The sequence below is a fragment of the Capra hircus genome, chromosome 2 (genome assembly GCF_001704415.2).
Source record: "Capra hircus breed San Clemente chromosome 2, ASM170441v1, whole genome shotgun sequence".
NCBI lineage: Eukaryota > Metazoa > Chordata > Mammalia > Artiodactyla > Bovidae > Capra > Capra hircus.
Window position 1 is genome coordinate 15,864,420 of NC_030809.1, and position 22,551 is coordinate 15,886,970.

The 22,551-nt window shown below is 44.3% G+C and overlaps 1 protein-coding gene across 4 annotated transcripts in view; it reads right to left on the reverse strand.

Annotated features, from left to right (window-relative positions):
• DIS3L2 (DIS3 like 3'-5' exoribonuclease 2) overlaps window positions 1-22,551 on the reverse strand; it is a 358,364-nt gene that overhangs the window by 115,184 nt on the left and 220,629 nt on the right. For all 4 annotated transcript variants that reach the window (XM_018058183.1, XM_018058187.1, XM_018058188.1 and 1 more), the window contains exon 11: window positions 2,089-2,201. In XM_018058183.1, the coding sequence (XP_017913672.1) occupies window positions 2,089-2,201 (113 nt within the window). The remainder of the gene's footprint in view (window positions 1-2,088; window positions 2,202-22,551) is intronic.

Sequence of the window (22,551 nt, forward strand, 5' to 3'; positions counted from 1 at the left end):
CAATGGTGATGGCTCAGGTTTCACAGCCATGGAGGGGAGGTCAGGCAGCCAGCCTCACATGCTGAAGTTCAGTGATTTGTGTGGCTGGCACATTTGGGCTGCATTCCCTTAAGCCACCTATACCTGCCCTCGGCTTGGGCACAGGTGTCATAGACATCATGTGGGATGGGGGTCCAACAGAAGTCCTCAAACACCACATTTAGGTTTGAACAGGCCACAGAGGCCAGACAGGGGCATGGATGCTTGGATATAAGCTAAGTCCTTGGGGTAGAACACCTCCTATTCAGATGAGGATACAGCTTTCCATTCCCACTGAGGGGTGACTGAAGGTTCTGGGTCTTTCAATACCACTATGCCTAGAGGTTACCTGTCACTGATAACACAGTTAATTATAACTGGGTCTGAATGATTATGCAGCATCTGACCCAGAATTTCACAGCTCAGTAATCAACTCCATCCCCCTCTCTCTCAGTATTCTCATATCTGGAACAGCAGAAAACACCTACATGGAGGTTCTGAGCACCTAGTATAAATGGCAGGCAAAGCTGAACACCTGAATAAATCAGATGTCCAATTTTCTTGAGTGTCTTTTGCTGAGCAGAGATTTTTAATTTTAATTAAGCCCAGCTTATCAATTTTTTCTTTCAGAGGTGTGCCTTTGGTATTGCATCAAAAAGGTCATTGCCAAACTGAGGGCATCTAAATCTTCCCCAGTGTTATCTTGTAAGAGTTTTATAGTTTCATATTTCATATTTAGGTCTGTGGTCCATTTGAGTTAATTTTTGTCCTTTCCCTTCTGAGGGAGTCAGTGACTAGGGTGGACAAGGTGGACATGTGAGAGGAACCTGGTAAATACTAGACATCCTAGGAACTTTTGGATTGTACCTGAGGACTCCTGTTCTAGAACTGTCAGCACCTTTGTGGGCACAACACAGGCACGTTGCTGAAACCAGAGTCCAGGGATTCTAGAATGTACCCCTCTTGGGGTTGGCATGGAGACTGCTGGTATAAGTTATCCAAGACCATGTGTGTAAGGGTGGGTGGAGTGCTGGACTGTACAGGACTGGGTTGGGGAAATGAATGAGGATTGAACTATGCAACAACCCTTCTGCCCAGCAGAGATTCTTACTGCTAGCAGATGGCTGGGGCACTCATAGGCCAATTGATATGGCTTATTGGAACCTGGCAGGGACATGTCTGGAAGTCTATCTTCCACATGTCACACATGCTGCCAGGTACGGCTGAGGTGCTCAGACTTCAGAGCACAGCTCTAGAAGGTCCTGGAGCTGAGGAATGATGGGGTATATAATATCATCATTATCCAAGGTGACAACCTCAGATGACAGCCATGTTGAAGCTGCAGTGACCCTGGCCAAAGTGAGCTCCAGACACAAGAGAGAGAGGCTGAGAAATCTCTGACACAGCTGATGCCTCTATTTGTACAGAGCCTTGGTTTTAGACTTGAAAGAATGTATACTCTCATAGCGGGGCGAACTTACAGGCCTTGGGCCCCATGCCAATCACGTGTTTGGAATGTGGCTCCTCTGTCTTTGTATCTGAAAAGATACACCCTTGGCAGATGGCACATTCTGGGAAATGATGTGATGGGGAGGCAGTGGGCATGGTGGTGCCACAGGGCCATGCAGGAAAACTGACATGAAGTCATCAGTGATAGTTTTAAGGTCTCTACCAAGTAAAAAACAACCCACTAGAGTACCACCTCTTAAAAAGATCCACTGCCACCCTTCACATTGCCAGGATGACGTGAGTCCTTCCCTTTAGGTCTGTGGTCCACCTGAGTTAATCCTGTCCTTCCCCTTCTGAGGGGGTCAGTGATTGGGGTGGACAGGTTGGGCATGCGAGAGGAACTTGGTAAATACTAGACATCCTAGGCTAAGTCCTATGGCCATGGCCCACTCATGATAGGAGCATGGGCTCAGGCTCCTGGGACCCCAGGAGTGGGGCATGTCCAGAGTGAGCAGCACACACAAGAGCTGTTCCTCATGATTTTTTTTTTAAAGGACAAACAAACAAAGGAAGAGAACATAATGGAAGCATGTTTTTCAACCCAAGAAACTAGATTTTTACCTTCTGAACCAAGTAGACACTCGTAGCTCTCTCAGCAGCCACTTTATCCAGACTGGATCCCTCAGGAACAAAGTAACTGACATCAGCAATGTGCACGCCCACTTCAAAGTTGCCTGTAAATGCACAAGAAGGTTGATCAGCCTGGAACTGAAGGCCAGGGTGACCCCTCCTGGGAATCTACCCCGAGAAGGCAGGTCGCTCTCCAAGGTCAGGGGGTGTGGAGCCCAGGCGGCCGCCTTCAGGCTCTCCACTGACCCTCTGGGGTGTATGCTAGGGTTACTTTCCTCACTGTAGTCCAGAATATGAGATTTTTTTACCCTGAATAGACAACACTAACCATTTTTACAAGATGTTTACCACTGCTAAAGTTTTCTTTGTCTTTGAGTAAACATCAGTACACTTGCAGAAGAAGACTCATTTTGGATGATGACTGAATCCTCAGCTCACCAGAAGGAATTAGTCCCTGAAGCCTCTTCGGTCTATGCCAGCCTTCACTCAGCCCCAGGGCTGGCCTTCCTACTTGACTTCACCCTTCCCCCCACCCCAACCCTCCACACTGCTGCTAACACTCGTCAGAACCACAGGTCCAGTGATGTCGAGCCTCTTACTCATGCCCTTGCACGGGCTCGCCTCAATCCACCTTGCCAGCCTTACAGCTCATCTTCCACGCACTCTCTATGCAGACGTCGTCGGAAACCTCTTCCCATTCCCAGGACGTATCTTACCTCATCCCATTTGGATGCTTGCTTGGCTCATGCTTTTTCTTACACTTGGGATAATAATTGCAACAGGATTTGCCCTCCCAAATCCTTCTCACCATGTAAGGGTCAATGGAGACAGAATCCCAGAACAAGACAAGATGCTCTGACCTGTTTCCCCCACCTGCACTGCTACAGTACCTAACCCATAGCTGAAGATGCTTATCGTGGTCTTTTCAGAGCTATCATCACTCCCAGACACCACAGTGCGTCTTTACTGGCTCTTGCGCTCACTGTCTGCCCCTACAGTGAAGGCTCCAGGGAGGCAGTGCCTTCAGTGTCAAGTCCACTGCTGGAGGCCCAGTGCCTAGAAGAACGCCTGACACGGTAAAAGTGAAAGTGAAGTCAATCAGTTGCGTCCGACTCTTTGCTACTCCATGAATTATAGCCTACCACGCTCCTTCGTCCATGGAATTTTCCAGACAAGAGTACTGGACTGGGTTGTCATTTCCTTCTCCAGGGGATCTTCCCGACCCAGGGATCGAACCTGGGTCTCCCGCATTGTAGGCAGACGCTTTTACCATCTGAGCTACCAGGGAAGTCCCTGACATGGTAGGCACTCAATAAGTACTTCCTGAGTGAATGAATCAACAATTAGTGTATTTGCCTGTTGTCTTTCCTGTTCTGGTAAAAGACCTACTTTCTTTCCCTTTTAGAATTGCCTGTTCCCTTCCTGGCAGAGTTTTCTTCAGCAGGTCCCATCTGCTCTATCAGTTCTACCAGAGACCTGATCCGAGGACTCAGGCTGGTGGGAATTGCATCAAAGTGGGCTTGGGGGCTAGTCAGGGTATACATTTAGGATTTACTCTTGAACATCCTCTACATCATCTATCGGATATACTGTATGTGATTATACTCATACACACCAACATGTCCACGTGAAAATGCACAGAATGGACAGAATATGGAAAAGAGCGCACCTGTGAAATAGCCCTAGGCTTGGAGACAGTGAGCCGCATGGGCACTGATGACACAAGCACAGGGGAACTGCTTACCATTTAAATATGTGCTTGACGGAATTCTACTATACCCCATTCCGGTTCATAGCGACTGGTCTAGGCATAGGCATGTGATCCAAGTAGATTTACTCTGAGCCTGTTTTTTTTTTTTTTTTATTAATTTATTTTTTATTGACAGATAATTGCTTTACAGAATTCTGCTGTTTTCTGTCGAACCTCAGCCATAGGTATACATATTAGTTAAGTCGCTCAGCCGTGTCCGACTCTTTGTGATGCCATGAACTATAGCCCATCAGGCTCCTCCATGGGATTCTCCGTCCATGGGATTCCCCAAGCAAGAATACTGGAGTGGGTTGCCATTTCCTTCTCCAGGGAATCTTCCCGACCCAGGGATTGAACCCAGGTCTCCCGCATTGTGGGCAGATGCTTTAACCTCTGAGCCATCAGGGAAGCCCCTAACCCCTCCCTTTTGAAACCCCCTCCCATCTCCCTCCCCATCCCACCGGTCTAGGTTGATACAGAGCCCCTGTTTGAGTTTCCTGAGCCATACAGCAAATTCCTGTTGGCTATCTATGTTATATATGGTAATGTAAGTTTCCATGTTACTCTTTCCATACATCTCACCCTCTCATCCCCTCTCTCCATGTCCATAAGTCTATTCTTTACTGTCTGAGCCTGTTTTCAGGGGTTGATATGGACTTCAGAAAAGAGGGTCTCTCTCCCCAGACTCTGGACAGAAGTCTGGAGCTGTCAAGGAAACACCTTTGCTCCATAATTATGCTAACAGAGAAAACAACAGGGCTGAGAATCACAGGGAGACACACGATGGCCTTATTTGGACTTGAGGGCACAGCTGAACATGAAACCAGCCTACCTGTAGACTTGGAAGTTCACTTGTCGATCAATTTCCTTTTGGTTATGAATCACTAAAATAACCATGCCTGATAGCCAAGCTGACTCAGAGGCACTCACTAACATGTCACCACTTTTTCTTCTGCTTTACCTGGATAATTAGTCTTAAGGTATCTCACATTTCAGCTGCCAAATGTGTAGCTATTTCAGTTCGGTTCAGTCGCTCAGTCATGCCCAACTCTTTGTGACCCCATGGACTGCAACACGCCAGGCTTCCCTGTCCATCACCAACTCCCGGAGCTTGCTCAAACTCATGTCCTTTGAGTTGGTGATGCCATCCAACCATCTCATCCTCTGTCGTCCCCTTCTCCTCCTGCCCTCAATCCTTCCCAGCATCAGGGTCTTTTCCAATGAGTCAGTTCTTCACATCAGGTGGCCAAAGTATTGGAGCTGGGGCTTGAGCTTCAGCATCGATCCTTCCAATGAATATTCAGGTTGATTTCCTTTAGGATTGAAGGGTTTGATCTCCTTGCTGTTGTAGCTATTTACTGTTCCCTTATTTCTTCTTCACTGGGGGAGGATTTTTCCCTTAATTTTTTAAAATGGATAAGTGTTTAAACTTGGGGTGGTTAAAATAAGAGGTTCAGGGAAAAAATAGAATTTAAGATTCCCCACTCTCATCTGTCTCACACTCAGGGCCTACCCTCCTACAGGGCAGTATCAGGTTTTTCCACCTAGTCTTGTCACATTAATACTTTAGGGGAAACCCAAATCCATCTAAGAAATATTGGCCGCTATGGGATCACAGAACAGGACTATTTCTCACAGAGGAAGGGGCTGTCTGGAAGGCTGAGGAAAACCATGTGGCTCAAAGTTCAGCTGCTTCCCTGTGTGAGCTTCGCAGCTGTGTTGTTGGGTCACCAGGAGCAGAGAGACCTGCCTGCAAAGATCGAGGAACTCAGCCCGGAGAGAACGTGGCCAAGCGTCTCAGACGGCTCAACTCCCAATTTCCGTATTACCAGTATCTAAAACCAACACTGGGAGAAGGTAAAATAAAGTGTCTTCTTTTGAAGTCAGAGTTGTAATATACTGGCCTACCAGGTAAATATTGACTAAAGGAAAAGAGAGAGGATTATTACATCATGATATAAACCATAATTTTAAATTCAGTCTGTGTGCTGTTACTACACATGAACTTTCTGTCCTTAGTCAAAATTGACAAACTGACAAAGAGCTCATTACAGGAGATAAAACATGCAGGGGGCCAATCAAAACAGATTTGAGAGGCTTAAATTTCTCTCGGGATTCCCAGAACCTCTAAAACCAGCAAAGAGGAGCTCTCTTATTCTTTCCTTTGGACCCTTTTTTATGGAAACCCTAAGTAAATATTTTATTACATATATTTACATAATGTGAACTTGCAGAACTCTTGAGTTTTTATTCTATGAAAGAGAAAATACAAATCCAAAAGGTTATGTAGTACATGCTGTCAAAACATCTAGGACCAATTTGATGTTTCAAAAAGTACTGTCTTCCATATAAAAGTATTCCTTAATTTTTTTTTTTTTTTTTACATTAAAAACGTTCATCTGCTGGGGCCAAGGTGAGTCCTGAGAGTTCTGAAGAGCTGCAGAAGCAGAGGAAGGGAGAGTTCCCAAGGCCAGCCATGTGTGGCTCACTGTGCACAGGGCTCCCAGACTTGCACGATTGCCCCTTTGGATGAACTGGAGTGAACACCAGAGCCGCTCCACCCGATGAAAACGCTGACGGAATACAAGGCAGGGGCTTAAGGGCCTTCTCTTCTAAGCTGGCCTCCCAGTCAGTTCAGCCGCATCCCAGCCGCATCCCTGTCAGGCAGCCCACGACAAACCCTCCCGGATGGGGAGATCACGTCTTGAAGCCACTTGCTCTATTTCTGAGGAGCTCTGGTCGTGAACAAGGGCTTCCTTACACAGACCCAGGATGCACGGAAATGGGGCCATGAGATTATTCTAGCACTGGGCATCTGTAAGAGAATCCGTTTGCTTAAGGCACCCACAGTCTAATGGGGTGGGCAGACACACTAACATGGTGATGGTCTGGTGTGACCAGGGCTATGAGAGAGGAAGGTTGCAAAACCTCATTCTGTGGGAGCAAGTTGAGCTGAAGTCTGTTTCTACTTCTCTGAGAACATGTGAAAGTGTTTTGTCATTTAGAACAACTACATGAACGTAACATTGACAATAAAGATCATAAAAATGATAAGGATAGCAGTAGTGACCATTTACTTAATATCTATTTTGTGCCAGGGGCTCCACACACTTTCATGTAGTTTTGACAATAGCCATATAAACCATGTTTCACAGATGAGTCATCTGAGGCTCAGAGAGGTTCCAGGTCACTTGTCTAAGGTTACCTGGCTAGTAATGCAGTAAACACTGGATTCAAAACTGGGGCAGATCCAGAGCCTCTGCTCCCTTTTATGACCGCCCCCACCAGCAACTGCTGTCGGGGTAACTCCAGAACGAGCCAACACATCCCACGTTTCCATCTCAGTGGGTCACAGCTGGAAGTCCCTCCCTGTCTCTTCTCATTGAGCAGAAGCCACATTCTTGGCTCTGGATTCAGCAGTCCTGTCAGGGACTTTTCCCGGCGCTGTTTGCAGCCACATCCCTGCTCCCACGGCCATCTCTTTAGCCTCTTGTCACAGGGACTGACTGCAGAACAGCCTCTAAGCCATCAACTCCAGTCCTATTCAATTACAAGTCCCTGAGATCGAATCACTCCTTTCCACACTTCTGGTCTGCAGTCATCTTAGCAGTGGCAGAGTGACTGTCCGAAGCACCTGAAAGGGGCAAGCCTGTTACAGAAGGGAAAGTACCAAGTGTCCCTTTACCAGGAGTGAGAGCAGGGCCTTCCAGACGCAGGTCACCGGCGTTCACCTTTACCCCCTGCGGAAACCTTGCAGGCCCCCACAGCCCTAAGCATGCAGCCCAGTCCTGGCTTCTAAGGTCTTACTAGCCTGGCTCCTGCCAGCGTTCTTGCCTTTTGGCTTGTTTCTTCCACTCCTCTCTCTGTATGCTGTGCTCTGTCACTGTGTCAGTAATCGTGACAAAATTTGTTATCATGTGGGTCTGCCCTGAGCACTTTCAACTTTCCTGGCCCTAAGCCCTTGAGTACCAGAAACTGTCACCAAACTTCTTAAACCGTTCAAACCCATCACCTCCCTTGCAGGGCGTTCTCCTGTTTCTCTTCCTGATGACCCCCACCAGTCCTGCAGACCCCTGTGTAAAACCCGCTCCCTCTGGCAGGCTTTCCCAATGACCTAAACCAGGTTACCCCCCTCCCTCCCAAATTTGGTGTCTCCTACAGCATCTTACACCCTCCCTGCAGCCTCCGCCCCCACTGGAAGGAGGTCCTGACATAGGTATCTCCCCCATCCTCTGTAATCAGCACAAAGAGCAAGGAAAAGATAGAGTGCATGGCTGGCACATGAAGTGGCGCTAGTGGTAAAGACTCTGCCTGCCATTTCAGGAGACGCAAGAGATGTGGGTTTGATCTGTGGGTCAGGAAGAGAAGGTCGGGAAGAGACACGGAGAAGGAAATGGCAAGTCACTCTAGTATTCTTTCTGGGAGAACCCCACAAGAGAAGCCCAGTGGGCTACAGTCCATGGGGCTGCAAAAGAGTCAGACATGATTGAGCACATACGCAAGAAAATAAAAACACAGGGCAGATTCGCTGCCACTCTGGGTGGAAAGGGATTGTAAACCCGCCTGGTCTAACTGTGCAGAATCCTCCCCACACCGGGTTCTTCCCTGAATGTGTCCAACCTTTCGCTTGCACATCCAACGTGCCTGAGAAACCACTACTTGCTAGCGCAACCCACTCCACCTTCAGACAGCAATCCCGATGTGAACAAATCTCCCCTCAGAGCCAAAACACCTGCTGAGCGCCCCCACCTGATGGCCCAGTTCCACCCGACGGGGCTGCCACATCTCCTCCAGGGACAGCACTCTGCCTTCAATAATGAGTGAAGTGGCCCAACTCTTCTAGCGGGGGTGGCAGGGAGGGGGGCTCTCCATGGGGGGCAGCAGCAGCTCGGAATGTTTACCCCGGAGTCTGCAGCCCCTGGGTCTTCTCTCGGTGAAACAGCCACAAGGCTTGGCATCAAGTCACTTCAGAATCCTCAAAACCCTCCTCCCAAACGTGCTCCTAATAACCACCTTCATTCACTCAATTAGCCACTAACACATACTTATTAGGCTCCTACTCTATGACAGGTATTTTTTTTTCCTAGGCGCTGGAGACATACAAGTAAACAAGACTGACGAGGTTCCTTCTCTTGTGGAGCTTACACTCTCGAAGGGGAGGGAAAGACAATAAACAAACAAATTAAATGCTAAGATTGCTTACCACAGCAAAAACAACTTGGAAGAAAATAAAACACAGTGAGTGATGAGAACGCCTGGGACCTACCTCAGATTTGGTTTGGAAAGGTGTCTCTGAGGAAACAGACTGAGATTTGTGTATATAAAAGGAAGTCATGTATTGACAGAGTGGAGAGCACCCAAGGGAGGAAACTAACCAGAGCAAAGGTCTGGGGGTGTGGGCAGTGGGGGGTGGCTGGGTGCATCTCAGAAACAGAAAGAAGACAGGAAGGGAGGGAACTGGAAGCCAGGAGGCTAGAGAGGAGGCCCAGTGAGAGATGCCCCGATGGGCCAGGAGGAAGTGTTTATATTTCGTGTGTACTTGGAACCCACCAGGGAGTTTTAAGCAGAGAAGTGCACGCATTGAATATGCCACGTCCACTTCCTCATGTTGTCGGTGCCTTCATCCTCGTACCATGTTCTACTGATGCACTGAAAACAGCGGGCCTGAAGGAGAACACGATCTCTCAGGAACAACACCAACAGGCAAACAAAGTTGAGCAATCCTTCGGTGACGTCACACGTGTGATAAACAGAGGTAGATGAAAAGGAGCACAGCCCACTAGACACACTGACAGATGCAGCAGGTGTCGGGCTTCCTGCCCCGCAGACTGGTTTCCATCCAGTCCACGTGACGGGAACACGCTGCTCTGGCTAGGGTCACTCTCTTGACCTTGTGGTCGGTTTTCCCAAAAACATGTCTTAAGAGAGTGAAAAAAAAAAAAAAAACAACAACAGTGTTCTGGAAGCTCAGAAATGGTAAGCCAATCGAGAGGATGGAGAGAAAGGCACTTTCTGCCATCCAGACATCCCCAGCTGGGAGGGGCCTCCCGTAGGGCAGCAACCCAATCGGAATGCAGGCCCTGACCTTAGTGAAGTCACTCAGTCATCTCCAACTCTTTGCAACCCCATGGACTGTAGCCCACCAGGCTCCTCTGTCCATGGAATTTTCCAGGCAAGAGTACTGGAGTGGGGTGCCATTGCCTTCTCCAGGGGATCTTCCCAATTCAGGGATCGAAACCTGGGTCTCCTGCACTGCAGGCAGATGCTTTACCATCTGAGCCACCAGGAAAGCCACGAGGGAAGCCAAACTTAACACCTTAGTTTGGTCCCACTAAATTTTAGAGACCAACTCCCTTTGCTAGGGACAACTGGGCTTGGATCACCGTGTAGTCACACAACCAACTCCATCTTCTAGTTAGGCTAAGAAAATTCCCTCTGACTCTGGTGGAAACATGATTGGGCTGCCAGGTAAGAGGGGCAAGTCAAAGTCTGACGTCTTCCAGTTCTGTGTGGTATTTGGTTATGTAATCAAATGCAAAAGTTGACCACTGGTACAGCAAGCCATGGCAGAAGTCCATGGCCATGACGTGGTGATGGTTTGAGAATATTTCATAAGCTTAAAAGGAGGCAACATAAAAAATTCTAGGATAAGTAAATCTAAATGCAATGTAAGGTCCCCGTGCATAAGAAGGGGGTTATACAAGATGATTTCTTAGGTTCTCCTGAAGGCTAGGATTTGAGGAGTCTGGGACTGTCTTTCTTGTATTTTCTTTTGGCCATCCAGCAAAGGGTTAATGAGAAGCATTAGCTTCAAACACCATAACTGGTGAGCTCACCTTCTGGAACCAAGCAGCCTACAGAACCTTTTTCCTTCATTATTACAAAGGGCTCTATCAATCTGCAAGTGCTCACTAAACTGCCCACACAGCAATTTTTGTCATGTTCAATCTAATTCTCAGGAATCTAAGTTTTAAATTTATACGAACAGCATGGAAGAGGAACACCCAGGTAGTAAATTCCACTTTTCCCCTTCTAAATGATTTGAGCGATGGCCTCCTTCATTAATACAGGGAAGAGAATGAGGAGTTGAACATGGGAGGCTGCCACACCCAACGTCTGGGAACTTCCAGGCGTTTCAGGAGCGGGGAGAGCCCAGGTCAGACCTGGGACAGAGAGCACAGGCTCACGAGAAGTTTGGAGTGCAGGAGGGCAGGCACTTCGTCCTTCCTCACTTCCAGAAGAGAGTGAGCTCAGAAGGGCCAAGAAGGACCCTCAAAGGCAGTTATAAGGTTCGCAGATCCATGTAAGGGCTGAGAGTAGGGGTGGGGTGGGTGGGCTGGGAGTGGGGTGGACTGGCCATGGTTTCAGGGTTGCCAGGGCTGGGAGAGGGGAACAAGGGGTTTCATTATACTATTCTGTCTGCTTTTGTGCGTGTTCAACATTTTCTATCCAAAATTTAAAAAAAAAAAAACTGTAGAGGTTGAAGCCAAGGAAATAAAAAAATGTTTAAAAAGGAAAAATCCAGTTAAGTAAAACTAGCTACAAGTTTTCAAAGGAAGGCCAGCCAACAGAGGCAGGAGAGGGTTACCGCTTATGAGGAACAGAATTTAAAAAGCCCGCAGTGACGACCTCTGCAGCCTGAGGATACAGGGACTGTTCCTTCCTACATCATATACATTTTTCATGTTTTCAGCTTCCAAAGGCTGGAAAGGGAATAAAGATGAAAAGTCTAAAGTAAAAACAATGTAAACCAGCTTAAAAATGTCTGGAAAGAAATATATCAAGATGGTAAGAGTCGTTTTCTCTGAGGGGCAGGACCCCGACTTCTCTTTCTGCTAATACATAAATTCTAATTTTTATGTAAGTGGGTTACTTATTTTACAGTTTGTTGTGTTTCTTTTTTTTTAATACACACTAACAAAATGCTGGGTCCCTCCTCATCAGCCGCCCCCTATTCCTGACTCCTCACCACACAGCAAGAGAAAAGCACCACTGGCCACCCAGGTAGGAGGCAGGAAGAGCCAGTGGCAGCTCGCGAGCCACCTGTCCTGGAGGATAGCGGACCTCCGCACTCTGCAGGCAAGCTCTCAGAAGGTGTGCTCAGTAAATGAAGCAGCAGGAGTTAGGCCTACCCCACCCCTGTGGAACAGGAAACAACCATTCCCATGCCTGAAAGGTGACTTCCCAGGCTTCTGCCACCACTCTGGAGGTTTGGTGTATATGGCTCGCTTGAGGAGCCTATTTCTCTTGCCCGCAAAAGCGTAACAAGGCTTGCAGGAGTCCAGCAGGCTGGTTTTTCAAAGATACAAGCCTGAAAACCAAATTTCAGCATGTTTACACACTCACTTATGGATTTATCTATTTTAAAAAGCCTTGCTATTAACAAAACATAATCACTAGTGTCTCAAAATACAAATTTAAAGAGATGAACACTCTTCAAGAAGTTTAAAATATAAACATCCATGTGTATTTAAATGACTATTTACAAAATGTTAACTGTTATCAACAACTGCTTAATCCAGGGATTTCCCTGGTGTTTCAATGACTAAGGCTCCACACTCCCAATGCAGGGGGCCCGGGTTCAATCCCTCGTGGGGGAAATAGAGCCCTGTGAACTAACCACAACTAAGATCCTGCGTGCTGTAACTAGAAGACGAAAGATCCTGTGTGCTGCAACTAAGACCCAGCTCAGCCAAACAAACAAATTTTTAAGAAGACAACTGCTTACTTCAATTCCAACCATCCTTTCAGTTAAAAGTAAAGCACCATTCATGAAAGTGAAAGTTGTTCAGTCGTGTCCGACTCTTTGGGACCCTACAGACTATACAGTCCATGGCATTCTCCAGGGCAGAACACTGGAGAGGGTAGCCTTTCCCTTCTCCAGGGGATCTTCCCAACCCAGGGATTGAACCCAGGTCTCCTGCATTGCAGGCAGATTCTTTACCAGCTGAGCCACAGGGAAGCCCAAGAATACTGGAGTGGGTAGCCTATCCCTTCGGTATGCAGGTCAGGAAGCAACTGTTAGAACTGGACATGGAACAACAGACTGGTTCCAAATAGGAAAAGGAGTACGTCAAGGCTGTATATTGTCACCCTGCTTATTTCACTTACAAGCAGAGTACATCATGAGAAACGCTGGACTGGAAGAAACACAAGCTGGAATCAAGATTGCCAGAAGAAATATCAATCACCTCAGATATGCAGATGACACCACCCTTATGGCAGAAAGTGAAGAGGAACTCAAAAGCCTCTTGATGAAAGTGAAAGTGGAGAGTGAAAGAGTTGGCTTAAAGCTCAACATTCAGAAAATGAAGATCATGGCATCTGGTCCCATCACTTCATGGCAAATAGATGGGGAACAGTGGAAACAGTGTCAGACTTTATTTTGGGGGGCTCCAAAATCACTGCAGATGGTGATTGCAGCCATGAAATTAAAAGACGCTTACTCCTTGACTTCCCTGGTGGCTCAGATGGTAAAGCGTCTGTCTACAATGCTGGAGACCAGGGTTCGATCCCTGGGTCAGGAAGATCCCCTGGAGAAGGAAATGGCAATCCACTCCAGTACTATTGCCTGGAAAATCCCATGGACAGAGGAGCTTGGTAGGTTACAGTCCATGGGGTCACAAAGAGTCGGACATGACTGAGCGACCTCACTTACTCCTTGGAAGAAAAGTTATGACCAACCTAGATAGCATATTCAAAAGCAGAGACATTACTTTGCTGACTAAGGTCCGTCTAGTCAAGGCTATGGTTTTTCCTGTGGTCATGTATGGATGTGAGAGTTGGACTGTGAAGAAGGCTGAGTGCCAAAGAATTGATGCTTTTGAGCTGTGGTGTTGGAGAAGACTCTTGAGAGTCCCTTGGACTGCAGGGAGATCCAACCAGTCCATTCTGAAGGAGATCAGCCCTGGGATTTCTTTGGAAAGAATGATGCTAAAGCTGAAACTCCAGTACTTTGGCCACCTCATGCAAAGAGTTGACTCATTGGAAAAGACTTTGATGCTGGGAGGGATTGGGGCAGGAGGAGAAGGGGACAACAGAGGATGAGATGGCTGGATGGCATCACTGACTCAATGGACGTGAATCTGAGTGAACTCCGGGAGTGGGTGATGGACAGGGAGGCCTGGCGTGCTGTGATTCATAGGGTCGCAAAGAGTCGGACACGACTGAGCGACTGAACTGAACTGAACTTCCTCCATTGCAGGCAGATTCTTTACTGACTGAGCTATGAGGGAAGCCCAAAGCACCTTTCATAGTCACCTTAAATTCTGAGGTATAGAAAGCTTGTAAAATCTTTTTAACATATCCTGGTGACAAAACCCTTTCATGGCTTTTCTCTCATTCTGGAGAACTCTTTTGGGGTTCATGATTTTTTTTCACCATATCCAATCAGCTCCTTTGAGATCTAATTACTCAGTTTTATGGAATTAATCTCTTTGCATTAAGGAGAAACTGTTTTCTAATTGCCCAAAGCTTCACAAAAGTTAACCAAAAATTGTATCTGTAATTTATGCACATTGACAATATGAATCCACCATACTGGTTCTCCCATAATAACAGTGTTTCAATTGCCTGCTTGTTAGAGCACTTCATTTGTATTAATTCAGTCGATGCTCCCAATGCCATGAGACAGATTTCTTTAGATAAGGATACGGACACTGGGCCCAGGCAGGTCAGACTCCTAAAACTAAGCTCTTAACCTGTACTTTATGGGATTCACCCCTTAGTGTCAGGTATTTGCCTAACTTGTAATTCCTTCTTTCTCAACTCCTATGGGCTTTCTCAACTCTCAATGCAACGTTTAAAAGGGATTATACATTGACTTCACAGAACATACATTTTTAAGACGACTAAGTAAAAAAGAGTATCACTTTCAACATGACTGAATGTGACTCCTTTTTGGGAACAATACATATTCACTGAAACAAAAACCCTGTCATGCACTCCTGTAATCAATAGTCACTTTCTATTTTCGAATTACCCATGTGTCAATTGTGGGCTTCTCAGGTGGTACCGCTAAGAGTTGGACACGACTGAGCGACTTCACTTTCCCTTTTCACTTTCATGCATTGGAGAAGGAAATGGCAACCACTCCAGTATTCTTGCCTGGAAAATCCCAGGGACGGGGTAGCCTGATGGGCTGCTGTCTATGGGGTTGCACAGAGTTGGACATGACTGAAGCAACTTAGCAGCAGCAGCAGCAGCAGCAGGTGGTACTCGGAGAAGGCAATGGCACCCCACTCCAGTACTCTTGCCTGGAAAATCCCATGGACGGAGAAGCCTAGTAGGCTGCAGTCCATGGGGTCGCTAGGAGTCAGACATGACGGAGCGACTTCACTTTCACTTTCATGCATTGGAGAAGGAAATGGCAACCAATTCCAGTATTCTTGCCTGGAGAATCCCAGGGATGGGGGAGCTTGGTGGGCTGCTGTCTTTGGGGTCACACAGTCAGACAGGACTGAAGCGACTTAGCAGCAGCAACAGCAGCAGATGGTATTAGTGGTAAAGAATCCACCTGTCAATGCAGGAGATGCAAGAGATATAGGTTCAGTCCCTGGGTCGGGAAGATTCCCTGGAGTAAGAAATGGCACCCCACCACTCCATTATTCCTGCCTGGAAAATTTCATGGACCGAGGAGCCTGGTGGGATATGTCAATTGTGGTTATAACTCAGTTTTTGTATAAAATATTCCAAATTGCTAAATCTTCTAGATAACTGAATGACAAACTTTTAATAATCAATTGTTTATACCTTTAGTATTTCTGGAAGGAACCTCTATTAAATGTATTATATACTTCCTTTTCTGAATAGCAGAATATAATTCAACATTAATAACTTAGGGTCACTAAAATGAACATTTCTTTTACATTTTGCAAAAGATGTTGGTGTGGAACAACAGGGCAAATGTGTCCTGGCCTCAGGACACACTCTCAAATTTACTTGTCACCCCCATCACTAAAATGGAGTAAAGACTCTTCAGATCCAAAACCTCCTGGCCAACTATAACAATAGTTATCACTGATTAGACCTGGCAAACAGAAAATACTCAAATAATTCTCAGTTAAATGAATCATCTTCATAAAAGTTTTATGGAATAGATGCTATTAATATTCATATTTTACAGATGAAAACATTCAGGTTCAGAGAGGTGTGATGATTTGCCCAATGCCACGCAGCAAACATCAGAGCTAGGATTACAGCAATGCTGGACTCTAGAATCAGTGTTCTTAACCATCATGCCACAGGTCTACACGGGACAGCCTTTTCCTAAGGGGTTTAATCATTCCACAGCTACTGGTATCCCTTGGCTTTTGCTTTCATAGCAGCTTGAGATTTCATTCACATACAATTCCCTCAAAGTGTTCAATTCAATGGTTTTTAGTATATTCAGAGTTGTGCAACCATTACCATAATTGATTTTAGAACATTTCAACAACCCCAAAAGAAACTCCATATCTGTTTTCAGTCATTCTCTGCTTCTTCCCAACCATCCTAACCACAGGCAACCACTAATTGACTTTCTGTCTGTGGAGATGTGTCTCTTCTGGACATCTCACTTAACTGGAGTCTTTCGGTATGCGCACAGCCTTTTGTGATTGTCTTTCATCTAGCATAATGGTTTCCAGGCTCATTCATGTTGTAGCCTGCATCAGTACTTCATTTCTTTCCATGGCTGAATAATATTCTGTCATGTGGCTACACCACATTTATTTAACTATTCACTGGTTCCTAGACATTCGGGCTGTTTCCACTTTGGGGGCACTCCTTTACTCTTTAAAATAAACTTTTATTGAGGCACAAAATACATAAAGAATACACACCTTAAGTACACATCTCAGTGAATTTTTATAAAAGAGACACAATTAGGTATTCACCCCTCCCCCTAGAGTATGTCAAGGCTGTATATTGTCACTCTGCTTATTTAACTTATATGCAGAGTACATCATGAGAAATGCTGGGTTGGAGGAAGCACAGGCTGGAATCAAGATTGCCAGGAGAAATATCAATAACCTCAGATATGCAGATGACACCACCCTTATGGCAGAAAGTGAAGAAGAACTAATGAGCCTCTTGATGAAAGTAAAGGAGGAGAGTGAAAAAGTTGGCTTAAAGCTCAATATTCAGAAAACGAAGATAATGGCATCTGGTCCCATCACTTCATGGCAGATAGATGAGGAAACAGTGGAAGCAGTGGCTGACTTTATTTTTCTGGGCTCCAAAATCTCTGCAGATGGTGACTGCAGCAATGAAATTAAAAGACTCTTACTCCTTGGAAGGAAAGTTATGACCAACCTAGATAGCATATTCAAAAACAGAGACATTACTTTGCCGACTAAGGTCCGTCTAGTCAAGGCTATAGTTTTTCCAGTGGTTCACGTATGGATGTGAGAGTTGGACTATAAAGAAAGCTGAGCACGGAAGAATTGATGCTTTTGAACTGTGGTGTTGGAGAAGACTCTTGAGAGTCCCTTGGACTGCAAGGAGATCCAACCAGTCCACCCTAAGGGAGATCAGTCCTGGGTGTTCATTGGAAGGACTGATGTTGAAGCTGAAACTCCAATACTTTGGCCACCTCATGCGAGGGGCTGACTCATTTGAAAAGACCCTGATGCTGGGAAAGATTGAGGGGAGGAGGAGAAGAGGACGACAGAGGATGAGATGGTTGGATGGCATCACTGACTCAATGGACATGGGTTTGGGTGGTCTCCGGGAGTTGGTGATGGACAGAGAGGCCTGGCGTGCTGTGGTTCATGGGGTCGCAAAGAGTTGGACACAACTGAGTGACCGAACTGAACTGAACTGAACCTCCCCCTAGTTCAAAAAATAGAATGTAACCAGAATTCCAGAAGCTTCTCTTGGCCCTCCTCAGTCTCCATACACACCAAAGATAACTGCTTTTCTGATCTTTATAATCTATAACCATAGGTCATTTCTGCCTGTCTTTGCACTTTATATAAATGGATTTGTACACTATGTATTCGGTGTGTATGTGTGTATTTGGCTTCTTCTCAATGTGCTTTTGAGATCTATCCATGTTGTGTCTGAATTTACTCTGTGTCATTGCTGTGCAGTATTCTATAGTACAATTTATCCATTTTATTGTTGATAGAGACTTAAGTTGTTTTTAGTTTTTGCTATTATAAATAATGTTGCTATCAGCATTCTTCTACACATGTACTCTTCCTGTGGGTATTCATCTAAGAATGAAGCTGCTGGGTCATGGAGAATAAATCTATCCACATCTATTACATACTCTACAACAGTTTTTCAAAGTAGTTGTACCTAACTTTTTCCCTACTCATTATTGTTGTTGTTTAGTCACTAAGTTGTATCCAACTTTCTGCAACCCCATGGACTGCAGCAGACCGGGCTCCTCTGTCCTTCACTATCTCCTGGGATTTGCTCAAATTCATGTCCATTGAGTCAGTGATGCCATCTAACCATCTCATCTTCTGCTGTCCTCTTCCCCTTTTGCCTCCAATCTTTCCCAGCATCAGGGTCTTTTCCAATGAGTTGGGTCTTTTCAAATAAGTCCACTCATCATAAGGTGGCCAAAGTATTGGGGCTTCAGCATAAGTCCTTCTAATGAATATTCAGGGTTGATTTCCTTTAGGATTGACTGCTTTGATATCCTTGCAGTCCAAGGGACTCTTAAGAGTCTTCTCTAGCACCACAATTCAAAAGCATCAATTCTTCGATGCTCAGCTTTCTTTATGGTCCATCATCTCTCAGTTCTGTACGTGACTACTGGAAAAACCATAGCTTTGACTATATAGACCTTTGTCAGCAAAGTAACATCTTTGCTTTTTAATTGACTGTCTAGGTCTGTCATAGCTTTCCTTTCAAGGAGCAAGTGTCTTTTAATTTCATGGTCACAGTTACCATCTGCAGTGATTTTGGAGCCCAAGAAAATAAAATTGGCCACCGTTTCCACTTTTTCCCCCTTCTATTTGCCACTAAGTGATGGGACCAGATGTCATGATCTTAGTTTTTTCAATGCTGAGCTTTAAGTCAGCTTTTTCAGTGTATGAGAGTTCTAATGTATCCATTAGATCCATGGATCCATCCATATTCCCATTATATTTGGTGTTGTCAGCTCTAAAATTTGTCAACTATTCTTGTAGTAACATGTATATCTTATTGTGGTTTTAATCTCCATTTCCCCTGTGGACTAGTGATATTAAGCATTTTTTCATATGTTTTTGGCCATTGGCTATCTTCTTTTATGAAGTGTCTAACTCTACATATTCTCAATAAGAATCCTTTGCTCGATACACACGCACAAACACATATATATATACACACACACAAATATATGTAAAACAAACATTTTCTCCTCTGTGACTTGCCTTTTCATTATCTTAATGATGTCTTTTGATGAACAGTTCTTAAATTTAATGAAATCTAATTTACCACTCTTTTTCTTTGAAGTTAATGCTTTTTGTATCTCACATAAATCTTTGCTAAGGTCATGAGGTTATTTTTCTATGTAATGTTCTAGAGAAGAGCTGACACTTCCAGAAGCATTAATGTTTTACCTTTCATGCTATGAGCCACATGAAACTGATTTCTATGTATGGCACGAAGTTGGAGTCCAAGTTCATTTTTTTTCCATATGGACAGTCAACTGATCCAGGTAGTGATGGACCCATCCTTTCCTCAATATGCTGCACCTTTGCTGCAAACCAGGTGATCATATACACGTGGGTCTATGTCTGGATTCTCTATTCTGTTCTCACCTTGACTTCTGAACAGCAATTGAGTATTTATTATTTCAGCACAAGATTACTAAAATCCTGCACCAATTTTAAACTTTCCATTGTTATACTAATGATAGTTTTCAGTGAGCACTTACTTTTTGTCTGGCACAGTTCTAAGTACCAAGGATTTTCTCATTTAATCTTCCAGGCAATTTCCAATTGGGCATTATTATCCCAGTTTTACAGGCCTAGAGAGGTTAATTCTCACCTCTAGAATATGAACTGTGCTCTTATTTTGTGGCCACACTATCTACCTTTGTGAAAAAGCATCAGTAACCTATGCAACTCTAGGCATTTATGCTAAAACCTTTAAAGCTAGGTTGTGTTTTTGCAACAACAGGCACAAATGGAGTTTTGCTCCTTTAGCTTTTCATATACTCAGTATTTTGGAACTGCAGGACACTTGAGAAACTGTCCAGTCCAAACACATATATAGTTGGGGAAAGAGACTTCCAGAGGGATTGCAGATATGCCCCAACTTACGTGATGTAGTAGAGGCAACAAGGAGACAGGAACCCAGCTCTGCTCCTATTTCAGTGCTCTTTTTGGGACCACAACTGCCTCTCATCAGGCAGTCAAATGTGCTGGATCACGGAGATTTCTTAGCTGGCCTCCAGGTTTACCCTGGTGCCAGGTCCTTGAGGATGCCTGAGTGGTGGGTGCCAGATTATCTTGGCTTTAATGAGCAAGGAAACTGGAACCAATCAGCAGAGCTGGAAGCAGATGAACAGGCCACAGTCCAAATTTGGTTTAACAAGGTGCACTGAGACATCCATGAAAAAAGAGAATTTCCAAAGCCCAGACCCCACAGGAATCAGGCGAGCAAGATTTGAATGGAACATAGGAATAAGACTTAGAGGGGTGGAGCTGCCTCTCCACTTAATCTTTCCACTTCGATTCTGTGTCCTCAAAACAGGAACTCATTGGCAAGCATCCCAGAAGCCCACTTCCATGCCAGAGGCTTCGCATGACTATTCAGTTACTTGGATTTTTTGAGTCAAGGTACAATTCAATTAAAAAAATGACCATTCAACATGGACAGTTAAAATTGTTCACTCACCAATGCCCAGATGAATGGAGAAGACATGCACTTTCTTACGAGCTGATGGTTCTACAGAAATTTTCCATTTCTCTTCCCAGGTTCATTATCAAGAGCCATACTATGAAAATAGGATTTGTCTGTGATCAAGTACTTGGGTTGCCTGGTATTTGCCTGAGGTCAGAATGACCTCTGACATAAGTGACTGTAAGAGCAACAATCAGGGTTTCAAAACCAGGATTAGAAATTATTTCACATAGAAGAGGAGTGTAGGAGGAATAGTGTTTGAAGCGCTGGGCATCATAAAGATGTCAGGGACAAAACCCAGAAATGGATCCAAGTAGAAAATGGCCTTGAAGTGCAATTTTTCTTTTCCAAAATCTGTGTTAGAGTTATCAGGGGTTCTCTTCTAGAAAACAAGGAATGGGTTTAGAACACTGTTTTTGATTAAGTGTTGCTGAGTCCTAACCACTGGACCACCAAGGAATTCCCATAAATCTTATTTTTAAGCCACATGTGGTATATATTTCCAATGGCTAATAAATTAAATTTTCCTAATTAAGTGTGAGTTGCCTCTTACAATATAGTAATCAGTAGTTAGGAAGGACACCCCTTAGAAACATGGTGCTTCAGGGTTCAGCTTGTTGAAGTGAATGAAACAGAGAAGCATACATGACCAATGGGCTAAAAGAATATGAGGGGCTGAATCTAAGGGCTTAAACTAAGGTACCTTGTCAGAGGTGAAGTCAAATTCCAAAAGGCTAGAGAAGGCCTGACACACTGTTTAGACACTATCTTTTCTGATGAACGGATCCTTCTAATTATCATTTAGATACTCTCCTTACACTTAGTAATGTTTTCTATCTTAAGAGCTATTTGTCAGGCATTATAAAAAAAAATACTAGCTTTCTTTCGCTTAGTACCTTATTGGTTAAGCTTTCCTCATCTTTTTACATTTAATCTTTTCATCTTCATGTTTTAAGCATGTAGTTATAAACAGCATATAGCTAGATTTACCCAGTCTAACAATCTTTGCTTTTTAAATGCTGTTAAATTTGATGTGCTTATTAATTTTTTTGTACTTTAATATGTGCTTTTTATATTTCCTGCACTCTCTACTACTTTGCAAGTTATTTACTGTATTTCTATTATTATTTAAAAGGTACTTGAAACATTTATGGAACATGAACACTATAAATATAATATATATGATATAAAATACAAAATAACACAGAAACTGAATACTTAAAATCATTATATTTATATGCCTCCAAGTCTGTTAGAAAGTTAACAATAACATGGCAAATCGTTTTCAAACAATAATGACTTTTCGGAAAGACCTTAATTTGATAATTAATAGTAACTCTAATACTATAAAATTGAAAATGAGATCTAATAGCAATGTTTGATATTTTGTTTCTACTTTTTAAGCTTTCCATTTTGGCAGGGCCAAAGGAGAAACAGGAACTTCTATTAATCAAGTAAATGAATCCTGCCTTTCACAACGACATGCATGAAAGGAACAGTAGAGTTGAGTTATTTGCTGTGTTTCTTTGGGGAGTAGAGGGAATGTCTACTGTTACAGTTATAATAGATAATTCTCATATTTTGGTTCAGTACTTGTATCAACAATTACGTTCCTGCGGCAAGTCATCTTCTACCTTTTGCGATCTCCGAACCTTTGTGAGGCTAACCTTTATAGGCTCAAATTTTTACACTTTCTCCTGTCTTATTATAAGCACTTCAAGCTATAAAATCTCCTCTAAGTATTGCTTTAGCTGCATCATTCCATGTTTCATAACTTTTCTGTACATTCAGTTTCACTAGAACTTTATCTCTGGCAAATTTTCAAGGCTCTGGCTAAGAGTTAATTCTTCTGGAAAGACATGCTTTTGATTCTGACT